The sequence below is a fragment of the Centroberyx affinis genome, unplaced genomic scaffold (genome assembly GCF_046629955.1).
Source record: "Centroberyx affinis isolate AG114_WGS23_722 - 3 ecotype Tasmania unplaced genomic scaffold, CSIRO-AGI_Caff_v1 ptg003790l_1, whole genome shotgun sequence".
Taxonomy (NCBI): domain Eukaryota; kingdom Metazoa; phylum Chordata; class Actinopteri; order Beryciformes; family Berycidae; genus Centroberyx; species Centroberyx affinis.
In genome coordinates, this window is record NW_027281658.1 from 135,001 (window position 1) to 147,559 (window position 12,559).

At 44.0% G+C, this 12,559-nt stretch overlaps 1 protein-coding gene across 1 annotated transcript in view; it reads right to left on the reverse strand.

Moving 5' to 3' along the window:
• The window catches only part of nfatc4 (nuclear factor of activated T cells 4), a 14,331-nt gene extending 6,834 nt beyond the window's left edge, over positions 1-7,497 (reverse strand). Inside the window, exons 1-5 of the mRNA XM_071541114.1 lie at positions 6,907-7,497; positions 4,589-4,749; positions 3,337-3,846; positions 2,425-2,600; positions 855-1,017 (exon numbers count right to left, since the gene is read on the reverse strand). Coding sequence (XP_071397215.1) covers positions 855-1,017; positions 2,425-2,600; positions 3,337-3,846; positions 4,589-4,749; positions 6,907-7,090 — 1,194 coding nt within the window. The 5' untranslated portion in view covers positions 7,091-7,497. The remainder of the gene's footprint in view (positions 1-854; positions 1,018-2,424; positions 2,601-3,336; positions 3,847-4,588; positions 4,750-6,906) is intronic.
• Positions 7,498-12,559: the final 5,062 nt, after the last annotated feature.

Genomic DNA, 12,559 nt, shown 5'->3' on the forward strand with positions numbered 1-12,559 from the left:
GAGGTCTTTGTAGTCTGTCTTTGTAGTAAGGAGCTCACTGATCTTGGAGCTGTAGAGAAGACCTCGTCAAGACCGTGACGAAGGCTCCCAAGAGCTGAAATGCATTGGTGGTATTTATCTTTGGCAAGCCATGTCATAATAACGGCATTTTACTGGGACGGAGGTTGACTTACTAACCACTTCAGTCCGACACGGACATCTTTACATTTGTTTGTTGCTCTGCATGAATATTTTGCACGACCCATTCTGAAGAGCAACTGATTATGTGTTTTGCATGTGGACTTTTAACTACTTCATTTCATTTTCCCTTAAAGCTGCACTTAAAGCAAGATTTTTATATAGAAATACATCCATCTTATCACAGAGAGGGGCTGCAACAGAGAAGAGCGTCCCATCTCCACTAATTGAGACCCCATAGATTCACCCTTTTTGCCCAAATGAGATTCTGGTGTCAGGAAACTTGGGAGCAAATTACAAACTGTCTCCTAAACCACAGCAAGTAAGCGCTCTGTCCAAAGAAAGCTGGACTCAACATCAACATCAACATGAGACCTTTTGCCTCTCTCGTCGTTTAAAGCATCACAGACCAGCCGGGTTGGTAAACATGAGCGAGCTGTGTGCAGTTTACTGACATCAAGTTACAGGATTTCTGGGTGTTTAAGTTCAAACAGTTACCTCTCACTGTCATCTGGAGCCACCAGCGTACAAAGTTGCCTAGTGCTGCTTTAAGAAATTTGCTTTGCCTTGATTTTGCCGTTCTGCCAAAATCTGTACTGTCACCAAAAAGGTTGAAAAATATTGGCCCACAGCTTACTTTAAAGTGACAGCTACTTAAATCCTCAGGTTTGGGTTACCTTGACGACAGGATGTCCTGCTGGTGCGGCCTTCACGGCCCCCCTGCTCCCCTCCGTCTCATAGTGGGCTCTGTGGTGTGGGCGGGGCTGCACCTCGATGCGCAGCTCGTATTGGTCAAACTGGGACGGCAGCGGCCAATCAAGCGGTGGCAGGGCGTTAGACCTGAAAGTGTGTTGGGTCAGTCAGACTGATGGTTTTACTTGCAGCGAAAGATGGGAGGAGACAAGATCTCCAACTTTAACACACTAGGTGAGGATGCGTGCCAGGTAATATCTCATAAATATTCATGAGTTGGGGGTGGGTCTTCTGAGTATATATGTAGTTAATTATGTTTATGCATCAGGCGGATGGAAACAATTCTAAGGTCCAGATTAATTGAGATTATGTTGGGAGAGCAATCTGTATATTTTTTTTTGCACCTCAGATGCTTGAGCTGAGAACGTCTTAGTTTTCGTCTCATTCATAAAGAAATGATTGAAGAAATTGATGAAATTATACAAATCAAGTTGTGATGCAAACAAGCCCTTGAAGAGAGCGCTGCCAAGCAAACAGCCCCATTCGCCAGCACTCGCAAGAACAAATTGTGTGCTTCAGCTCTAAGACTAATTCACCAAGGCTGGCACCCGCGCACCAAGGCACCCTTCAGATTTGGAACGTTCTCTGAACTGATTTGAGACTCTAGGGTGGAAAACCCTCTCCTTTGACTTGCTGCCTGCATGATCATGTACTTCTACCAGTGTGGACTGATCCCTTGGCAAAAAAAATGTCAATATCTACTGTAATGACTGTAATAATACCATGTTGAAGGGCTGCATTTCTCAGAGCCAGAAATTTGAATCACTAGTATCTTTTCTAGTCTTCATCTGGAACAAATACTTTTTGTTTGTTTTTTTAATGAAAGACAACCACAGATTGCAAACATATTTCCTGGTACATTGTAAAACAGTACTTAGCTAATGTTGGTGAGATTTAAATTCCTTTCTTATGAGCAAGTTATACATATACATGGGAGGGTAGGTGGCCTTGCTCATGAGCACTTTGAAAACACACAGGAGACACAGGAGTGAACAAGAGTTTCATGCCAAGATATCCACCATTAGAAAAAAAGTGACACATGATGTTGTCAACAAGTTAGCTACTATTCTTTTGAAAGTGATGCATGTTGCTTAAATTTTGTGCACAGATTAACACTTACACAGACTGGATTCTCTCTGGTTAACAGATCATAAATAACAAACATCAGGTGATCAAAGATGGTGATGATTTTCTCAAAGATGGATATACTGTATGTAGATACAGTGAAAAATTGATTTACCTCTGCACTTCTGAAAAATGTTTTTTAGGGTGCTGGAAAGTGAAGGAAAAACTAGACCGCACACCAAGTCTAGAAAAAGTTCTTTTATTTTACATGAGATAAAAAGCTTAGGAAACTTTAGAAAGCTTAGAATGGTTCACTCTTAAACCTTTTATCTCATGTAAAATAAAGAAACTTTTTCAAGAGACTGGTGTGCGGCAAGAATCAATACTTTGCAGCAGTGGATATACGTAGTGTTTTGTATGTGTGCTTGCCTGAACAGAGGGCTGTGGGCACTGGCTCGGGTCCGGCCCCAGCCCAGAGCGGGGGGCACAGACAGGTAGTCCATGCCCAGGGAGGGGGGCTCTCTCCTGGGCTGGTGGATCTCTGGCAGCGGGCAAGGGGAGCCGTGGCCTGGAGCCGGCTCCTGATCCACCTCCCTGGGAGACAACTGGAGGACAAAAACACACATGGTCACAACAGAGCTGGGTCACATGTAGTGTTTGTACAGAGGATTTGTTTTAATTGTATGGGAGATGGGTGGGGTTTAGCACAGTAGAGCAATTCACTGTGTGTTAGATACATTGTCAATCAAACGAAAGGATACTGAACTAAGTTTCAAATAGTCTAAACTTCATGGCCCTCATTGTCAAGGCATATTGATCTATAATGTGCTTCTAACAAACACTTCGTTCACAAAATGCTTTAAAGGAAATGAAGGACACAATACAGATACAAGCAGGCGATAGTACAACAAACAGGAGGTAGACATCAAACTCCAAGAAATGGGTCCAGAGAGGTCCAGTGTGTGTGTGTGTGTGTATGTGTGTGTGTGTGTGTGTGTGTGTGCACGTGTGAGGATATTGCACTGTTCCATGTGGCAAACCTTAGTTATCTAATTATTTGCAAATACTATTAGATCGAGGTCTGGATCATAAAAGTCTATTTTATTAATCTCTCATATGAAGAGATGACTGAATTCACATTGAAATTACACTATTTCTTTCAAATACTACATCATCTACTATATCATACTACACTATTATATCATACTATACTATATCAAATTATATCATACTATATCAAAGTTAAACACTGCATTCTCATTAGGATAATGTGAAAATAAAATGAAAGAGCGTAATTCACTTATTGCAGCAAGTACCCACAAACCAATGCAGCCTCTTCACCTGTTCCAATGACGTCTTCCTGGTTTTCTGAGGGATGCTGAGCTCACAGCTACTGGGCGGAGCTTGTGACTGAGGGGCGGAGTCACCGCCCTCAAGGCTGCAGCCGTGGAGCTCCTCCGAGTAGCTTCCCCTCCGCGAGACGCAGGGGGAGGCCAGGGGCGAGTTTCTGCGCTTTTTCCCCCCCGGGGAAGTCGGCCTGGAGGACGGCGAGAGCCCGAAATTGACGGTGGCCTCGTTCAGCTCCTCCTCCTCCACCAACAGCGAATCGCAGCTGGAGGCGGGGCTGAGCCAGCCGCGGGAGGAGGGGCTGGAGGCGGGGCTGGGGCTGAGGGAGCCGGGGCCTCCGTCACGGTAGGTGAAGGGGTCCAGCAGGGGGAGGTAGAGCCGCTCTCGGTCCCACCCGCCGCCACCGCCGCCCGTGTCCCAGTAGCTGGAGCTGGCCGGGTCATCTTCAGGGGAGATGGTGGTTATCTGGATGCTGGGACACTCGACCACACGAGACTCTGATACCTGGAGAGAGAGAGAGAGAGAGAGAGAGAGAGAGAGAGAGAGAGAGACTTCAGTTTCTCAGCTTTGGATCACTTATCACACCTACAGTTCATTTTCTTTGGTCCAAACCGTAGTGGAAAAGTTAACTCTGTTGCATTTTTGTATGTGGGTTCATTTTGGTTCACACTGCCCAATTACAAGGGAACCAGGGCTTGTAAACAAAAGTCACATGGACTCACAAAAGGCTCGTTTATTGGACAGAGTTTTGGTAACCTGTCATCCTGCCAGGTTAGAGAGTTTGGCAGCAGAGGGGGAGTCAAAATAAATCTGATTCCAGTTCCTGTAACTTTAGCTGAACATGATCGATGGACTTGTCTGCGCTCTTTGCCGTAATTCACCTTCTCTGGAGTTCATACCGGTTAAGAACACATGAAGAAATAGCTGAATATGAGCATCAATCCAGACTGCACTTTGCCCTCGGCTCATTTTGTTCTTCTAGGCTTTCCAAAAATGAGGAACTGCTGGCTATCAGATGTAAACATCCGTCTTCTTCTACCCATAAAACCTTGCGTTTTCGGGTCGTTTCTTGTAGTTGGTTCAGCTTACCTACTTACTCCTTACGAACCACACCGCAGTTCTCTTGGAAGAGGACTGAGACTGTATTTTCAAGCGTCTCAGTGTGTTTATTCGGTGTCACATGAGTTCAAATAGCATCTATCGTTCTATCAACAGTTTTCTTCAGTATAACTCTCTGATGTCTCACCTGTACGGAGCGTGCCGGCAGGCTCTCGTAGGTCCCGCTGAACTCCCTAACCAGGGCCCGGCGGGGGGGCGGGGAGTGCATCCCAGCCCGCTGATTGGCTGAGGATGGCGGGCTGGGGATGCTGATTGACTGGCCTGCATGAGTGGCAGCCAGGTGGTTGTCTGTAACCAACAGAAATAATTATCAGATCGAGTGTGAGGAAAGATAACAAACAATTTTCCCAAATAAAGGATGGGAGGTAGACAATGAAACGGTGATATTGCTCCATTTTTCATTCTTTCCATAGATTGCTTTTTTTCCTCTTTTTAACCAGTGCAGGACACATATTGAACACACTTTTCCACATTTATACAGTTGGTGGTATAAGTATTGGGATAGTGAACAAAAGTTGGTCTTGCTTGCTGTTATTGTGTAACATGAAGGCAGATAATGACTGATAATCAAAAGTTTACTGTTCATTTTCCCTAATATTCGCCTTTAAATGTATGAATTCTAATCACATCATGAAGTCTACCTTGGGCTCGCTGATCCAAACGTTCCAATACCCAACTCTCTTGCTAAATATGTCTCCGTATGAACATGATTTTGTACTTTTCTCTATTTACTATTTTTATTGTAGTTAACATTCTCAAAAAAACTTATTTGGATTTTGCCAAATGACCATCCAAGTGAGGACACGACCCCTCCAGGCCGCAGATACCACCACAGCCATTCCCCAGTGTGGTGTGGCAGGCCGCTGGATCAGCCTCCACAGAGCCAAACAGTAGTTAGTTTGTAATGAGCGGGTCTCCAATTGATCATTGGTGCGCTGTAGGGGCGGTGGGGAACCAGGCAATTTTTGGGCAACGCAGATACGCGATTGCAACTGCCAAGAAATTAAGACTCAGGGTGAAAAATCTCTTCAAATGTTTCCTGGCAACAAAATATTTCTAAGTGATTAAAGCTGCAGTGCTGAGGCAACTCCTCTGGTTGTTGGATATTTCACATGAGAAGATCATTTAGATTCTTGCGGACAAACCAACGCAGGAGTTCATGAACGGTCAGCCACCAAAACTGGCTTACAGTAACGGTAGTCGCAATCAGTTTCTCCCTTTCATTTGGAAAAACATCATCTAAAACATCATCTATCTTTATTCCGTGTCCTGGGTTGAACCTTTCACAGGCAGTAAAGTTGCCTCTGTCCAACTATAGATATTGAGGACTCTAATGAACTTCTATGGAGGTGTTCGGGCTGAAAAGTTAAAACTCTCCCCCAAAAGTGAAATATTTCTTTGAGCGGTGCGGTGTAACACTATGGCAGCTTCTCCTGTACTTCACTTTCATGCCTAGGGTGTGGTAATACGACTGTATGCCAGTGTGGGCGGGAAACAAATGAGAGGGTGGATGTGAGGTGTGTGTGTGTGTGTGTGTGTGTGTGTGTGTGTAGACTGAAAAATAGGGAGGGGGGGGGGTGAGGACGAAGGGAGGGAGGGAGGTGTGTATGTGGTGTGTGTTCAGTACACAGAGGTTGAGGTTCCTTCCCAGATGGCAGCTGTTAACTCTACTCACACGCACAGCTGATTAGAACCACATTGAGTCTGGGCTACACACACACATACACACACACACACACACACACACACACACACACATACCCAAATACATACACGCAAATGCACTCACACACACACACACGCATAAACACAGGAATACAGTAGGATATACACACACATACACACATGAACGCACAGGCACACAAACACACACGCAAATTCACACATGCATAACACACACACACTATAAAAATATACTCATGCTCACATGCTTACAGAGACAGGCACGCACCACACACACACACACACACAAACACACACTCAAAATCACACACAAACACAGACTGCACAGCACATGCAACCACCATACACACAAGTTTATCTCTCTCTCTGTCTCTCTCTCACTCACTCTCTCTCTCTCACACACACACACACACACACACACAATACAGTGAGCACAGGCATGCAGTCGAAGGCCTACAAGAGGATGCACATCACAGCACATGCAACCGCCGCGCGCACACACACACACACACAGAGAGAGAGAGAGAGAGAGAGAGAGAGAGAGAGAGAGAGAGAGAAGCAGAATTTTCTCCCAGAGAGAGACTGAAAAACAAAAAGTTAAAGCTTGAGATACCCAACAGTAACAGTAAATACATTGTGAAGCCACATCACTAATGTTCCCATCATGCATTAGAAGCCATGCAGTGTCAGACCATTCAACATCCCCAGTATGCAGAAAACCCGTTCAGTTCAGCACGTATTATCCAAGAAAAGGACTCGAACCGAGGCTGCTGGTGGAGTCCAGGTGCAGCAGGGCGCCCTCACTTTTCTCCCCGGGAACGGCGCTCTCCGGCGGGGCTACGCGCACCGGGTTTGGCCCCTGGATCTGACGCGGCGGGTCCTCCTCAAAAACCAACTTGAACTCGAACTCGCCCTCCTCCCAACCCGAACCCGGCGCGGCCCCCATCCCCTCAAAGCAAAGACAGGATACAGATACAGATACAGATACACTGATATCTGCCTGCGTCGGATACAGCGACAATGTCCTTGGTGCGCCTCAAAAAACAGACACCACTTTCCCCGAGATATTCCCAAAACTGTTGAACGCGTCCTAGGTGTGTGCCATTGCGCAAATATCGCTCCTCTAAGAAGGTTTTGGTATAACTTCAGCAACTTTTCACAATGTTCCCAGGCGATGAGGACTGGTTGCTCGAATACTTGTTAAGTTTTTCAGACTTCATGCCTTGCGGTCCAAACTCTTCGGTGATACAGCCTATCACAGATCTAACCGAAACATATCTGTGTACGCTGTCGGGTCTTTCATTCTCGCTCTCTCGCCATCCTTTCTTTCCTCCCCGTTCAAGAAAAAAAAAGTTTATCAAATATTTTTGTCGTCCTTTACCCTTAATTGCCTTTGGGTGGGTTTCCCAGCCCCAGTTGGTCCGTTACTCATTCCCCATAGGACCTTCTGCTTGTCAGTCACGAATCCCCCTCCCCGACCCCCAACCCCCCTCCTCCTCCCCCCACTGTGGAGGTTTCTCTTCAGTCAGACTCATTTCATTTCACTGCTAACATTTATTTCTCATACCAGTACAAGAATAAATCTACAATCCCGCTCCTTCCCAACATGGTTATTCTTTATAAAACAAATCTTATCCTGCATCATCTGAGATTTTATTCCTGGTGCCCCCCCCCCCCCCCCCCCAAAAAAAAACTGAACCTTTTGTCCATTACAGTATGTTGCCACCATCCCTGCATCAATAACTGTGTGGTACACTTTTAGGGTCAGCACAATACAATTATCATTCCAATCATGAGCCGGACTCACGGCGAGCCGCTCACCGTCTCCAAAACCTGGTATTGTAGGCCAGCTGGCCACGAGGGCCACGATGTTAACTGTCAGTTAGTGAACATAAGAGGGCCTATTTCCTGTGGCGTTGAACATGACAGCCCCCCTTTTTGGCTGTCACTCTTCCTTCTCCTCCCCCTTTTTGCCCCCCCGTTCCCTCCTCCACCTCCCTCTCTTCTCCCCACCGACTCCTTGTCCCTCCTTCTCCGAGTCTTCCAGGCTCTCCTTCCTTCCCTCCCTCCCTCCTTTCCCCTCCTTCCCCCCCCCCCCCCTCTCTCTCTTTCACTCTCCCTCCCTCCCTTCCTCGCCTCGAAAGATCTGTTTCTCATTATCCTCTGTAGTCTGCTCTCTGTCTGAGTCGGGAGACGAAAAACTTAAATAAACACACTCTCTCTCTCCCTCTCCTCTCTCTCTCTCCTCTCCCTCTCTTTCTCAGTCTAGCTCCTTATTCGCCCTCTCTCCCCTCTCTCCCCTCTCTTTCCTCTTTCCTCCCCCTCCTCCAGTTCTCACAATCATTAGGCTTATGTTATACTGGCGTGTAACTGGGGGCTTGTTTCACTCTCTCTCTCTCTCTCTCTCTCTCCCTCTGTCATCCTCTTGGGGTTGTGTGGGCAGGCCTTGTGTCCTGGAGCGTTGTCAAGATGTTGCAGTCTGGTCGGGTAAAGGGAAAAAGTGCTACCAGTTCTATCAAAGCCTCCACTAACTAGTCTTTACAGAAGCATCCTGTATTAACTGATGTGACGCACTCGCTCTTTGTTTCCCTATAGGCAACATGGCGCTTTGCATTTCCAAGGCAGCGCTGTTGCATTGCACGTTTGTTTACGTCTTGCTGTGTCTCTGTATTTCTATGTGATTTCTCTCCCTACGTTCCAGTGAATCCACATGGCTGCAACTGGCTAATAAAGCTGAAGTTGAACGTAAACTTGAAAAAGCTTCTTATGCGCAGTTAGCACTAATTTTCAATAGTTTAGACACTGGCCGGCTTTTGAAATGGAAAGTTTTGGGGTTTTGAGACTGAAAATCTAAAAAGGCTTTGATAGTCTTTGTGGTGCTGTTAAATTATTTAAAGGTACTGTTGCAGTGTGATGGATGTGTGCAGCACACTGGAGGAATGGTTGAATGTCAAGTTTATGGGAGGAGGGAGGAGGAGGAGGAGGAGGAGGAGGAAGGGCAGCAATGATTCCTGTGGAAGTGTTGCCATCATGTGGTAGAAGGCAGAACACTTTCGCTGTAACTTTCCTTATTAATCCTCATGTCTGTTTTGACAGCCTGAGGCCACAGATTACAGCAATACAGCGGAAATGTTGGGCAACTTGGCTCCTGGCACATTCTGATGTTTTGCGTCAGACTTACCTGTAATTGAAACTAATTTTGTGGAATTAGAGGAAGTTCGGTTCGATTTGTTCGGTTTTATTTGACTTACTTGAAATGATATACTTAGACAAGCTGGCACAAGAAAGTTTTACTGAAGATATTTAGCTCCACTGTGGTCCTCACTTAAAAGAAATAAAAGGTTTAACAGGAGTTAACACACAGAAACATTAAAAACATTAAAAACATAAACTCAAAGAAAAACTGGTGCAACTTGTGTCAGACAAAAGAAACCTATCAACATTTACAAGCTGAAAGGAGCTTAATGCTAGTTTTGTTTTTATTTATTGTACTGATGTAGTGAACTGTTGTTTTATTAATATGTTGGTGTTTTTTTTGTTGCAGTCTTGCCTTTACAGATCTGTTGTCCTGCTCATCCCACCTCTGACCTTTAATAAGGACCATAAAGGAATGAAACCTAGGTATGAAAACTGTCCATATTCTTAAATAGGAGACTCAATCAATCAGTTAATCAATCAATCAAACCACCTATGTAGTGATAGTTCAGTGTGTCTTTCAGGGACTTAAAGTATTCACTCAGGTTTTTGAAGGCCGACACCAATACGATAACTGATAGCCGATATTTTGTACCAATATTCAATATGTTGAACTATTATTGTATCACATACACAGAATGTTCACTCTATTTTGTTTTTTATTTCCATCACTCTATTTTTTTTTTAATTTCCATGTAAGCAACTATTTGATTTTCGTATCCATGCATTGACATTGTTTGAAACCTCTGTTCAGATGGTCCTACTCCACCTCTACTGGACTGCTGAAGCAGTATGTTCCTTCCTGCTTCTTTCATGCACAGCGACACTGATGAAGCCCTGATGGGCGAGGAGTCTGTCTAATGAATCAGACTTTCTATCAGCAAAGGGAGTGTGGGCCTCCTCTACTTCTACATCAGCACTTTCATGAGGTCAGCGGTGCACCACTAACTACTGTGAGGAAAAGTAAATGCATGGGGTTTAGTCCCATTTTTATTTTTGATATTCAATATCTATAAATTTGACCATTTCCATGCACAAAAAAAAAAATGTTGGTGTTTATCACAGAATTGTATTCTTGGCAGGGTGGAGAAGCCTCTGAAACAGCATTTAAACCACCATGTAACTTCAAACTTTTCCACCAAAACACTGGAATGAATAAATAAAATGTGGGTATAAAATAAAATTTCATTGCTGATTTGCTGACTGTTACATAGCTGTGGTCAGAGTCTAGGAACCTCCATCATACTGGTGCTGGATGACACTTATTGACTGATATCCAATCTTTAAGGAAAGGCCAATATTTGTCTAACCTCTGTCTATACATACCTGTGTTTATATATTCTTATCTACTTATATTATACATCCATTTATTTGCTGTTTTTCCTCTGGACATATTTCAGTATTTTTCTGCAGATTCTGTAGCTTACATTTACATATAGCCCCGCAATTGCTTCTATTCTAGTTTATTTCTTTTATTATTTTCACCACTTTGTTTCTTCTATTTTTTATTGCCTACTTTGTTCTGTTTGTCTGCTTTTATTACAGTTTTCACTTTTCCCTGCTGAATCCTATTACTTTTGCTGCTGCAACAACCTAATGTCCCCACAGGGACCAATAAAGTTTCATAATTGTCTTATTTTCAAAACTGGATATATGGCGTTTTGAAAGTCGAGTCTTCGGCAGGTGTTACCAGAGCAGTAAAATCTGCTGTATCTGCTGTGTGTTTTGGTGGGAGAGTTTTTAGTACAGATAAAGAGACTGACAGAGGCTGACAGCTGGCAGACAAGGAGGAATCTATTGAGAAAGCACAAGAATTTGCATCTGCAATGTTGTTGATGTTCATGATTTACCGGAACTGAAGGATTTCACCATCCTCTATGGGTCGAGGAAATTGTATGAGCTTTTCGGCTCATGGAATCCTTTTAATATAATTTAATATAATCAATTTAGACAATTAAGAAGCTATTTCAAAGTATGAATAGTTTTTCTTACTGTACCTTACATTTTACAGTAAGTTGAACATTGTATTTTTAACCCTAGCGTGTCAGAATTATTATTTGGTTTGTCTCATGTCTCATGAAAAGAAGATAGCAAGTTAGACAGCTACACTTAAGCGGTAAGTAAATCATAAATATAACCACCCTATATTGCTATAGGTAGCAAGACAGAGTGCATTGATGTCATCAAACATGCATATATAAATTACTTAAAAATGTTTTTTTTGGTCCTTTTATGCTTGTTTGCATTATGGTTGCGAGGTCGGCCATATTTGAGAAGTTTGTAAATAAGAGACCAAATAAGAGATCTTAAGACAATATTGAGGAATTGGCCCTTTTCACATTCTGTTTCTCAACACTTCTGCATTGAGAAACTGTTACCATGACGATGTGAAGAGGGCCTATTGAACTTAAGAAGAAGAACTTCCTCAACTTTCTTTTTAGGTAACATGTGACCTATTGAAGTGTATCGTGTGTGTCTTGTGAGCTCTTGTGACCCCAGCTTCTCTAATTCAGCTGTTCAGTGACCAAAAGAAGAAAACTATGGTTGTGCTGGGAGTGTCCGATGTGTGAGAGTGTGAAGCAGGGCCTCGCTGAACAAGGGCATGCCCGCTCAGCAAAAACCTTCCCTGGACGGAGAAAGGTTAAAAAAACCAGCTCCCTCAGTCCTTGAGCTTCAGCTCCGGCTCTCATCCTCTCTTCGTCTGCTCCGCCCCGGAAACCAGCATTCCTGTCAGTGTCAGAGGCTTGTGTGAACTAGTGAGTGCTTGTGTGTGTGTGTGTGTGTGTGTGTGTGTTTTCCCTGTATGCGTGTTTGTGCTTGTGCGTTCTACATCCATGACACAGGGAGCTTGTGCAAGTTTTTGAGTCACCTTTGTTATACCTCCCTCGCCTTATGATTACGCAACAGCAAGGGAGTCGGAAATGCCTCGGGACACAGATATACATTATGGTCCAGGACAGTCAGTGGGAAATGTTTATATAGGGAGAAGGCTTGTTTGTTTATATATATTATAAACATAAAATATATATAATATTTGTTTATAAAATGGCCATCATGGATTCAGTTTTGTGGTAAAAACACTTGTGATACATTCCACAATATGATCAGATAATGAAGCAGACTATGTTTGAACCAGGGGGGAGAGAGAGAGAGAGAGAGAGAGAGAGAAAGAGGGAAGGACACACCTCTCATTCTCTCTCTCTCTGCACAGCATGTAGCA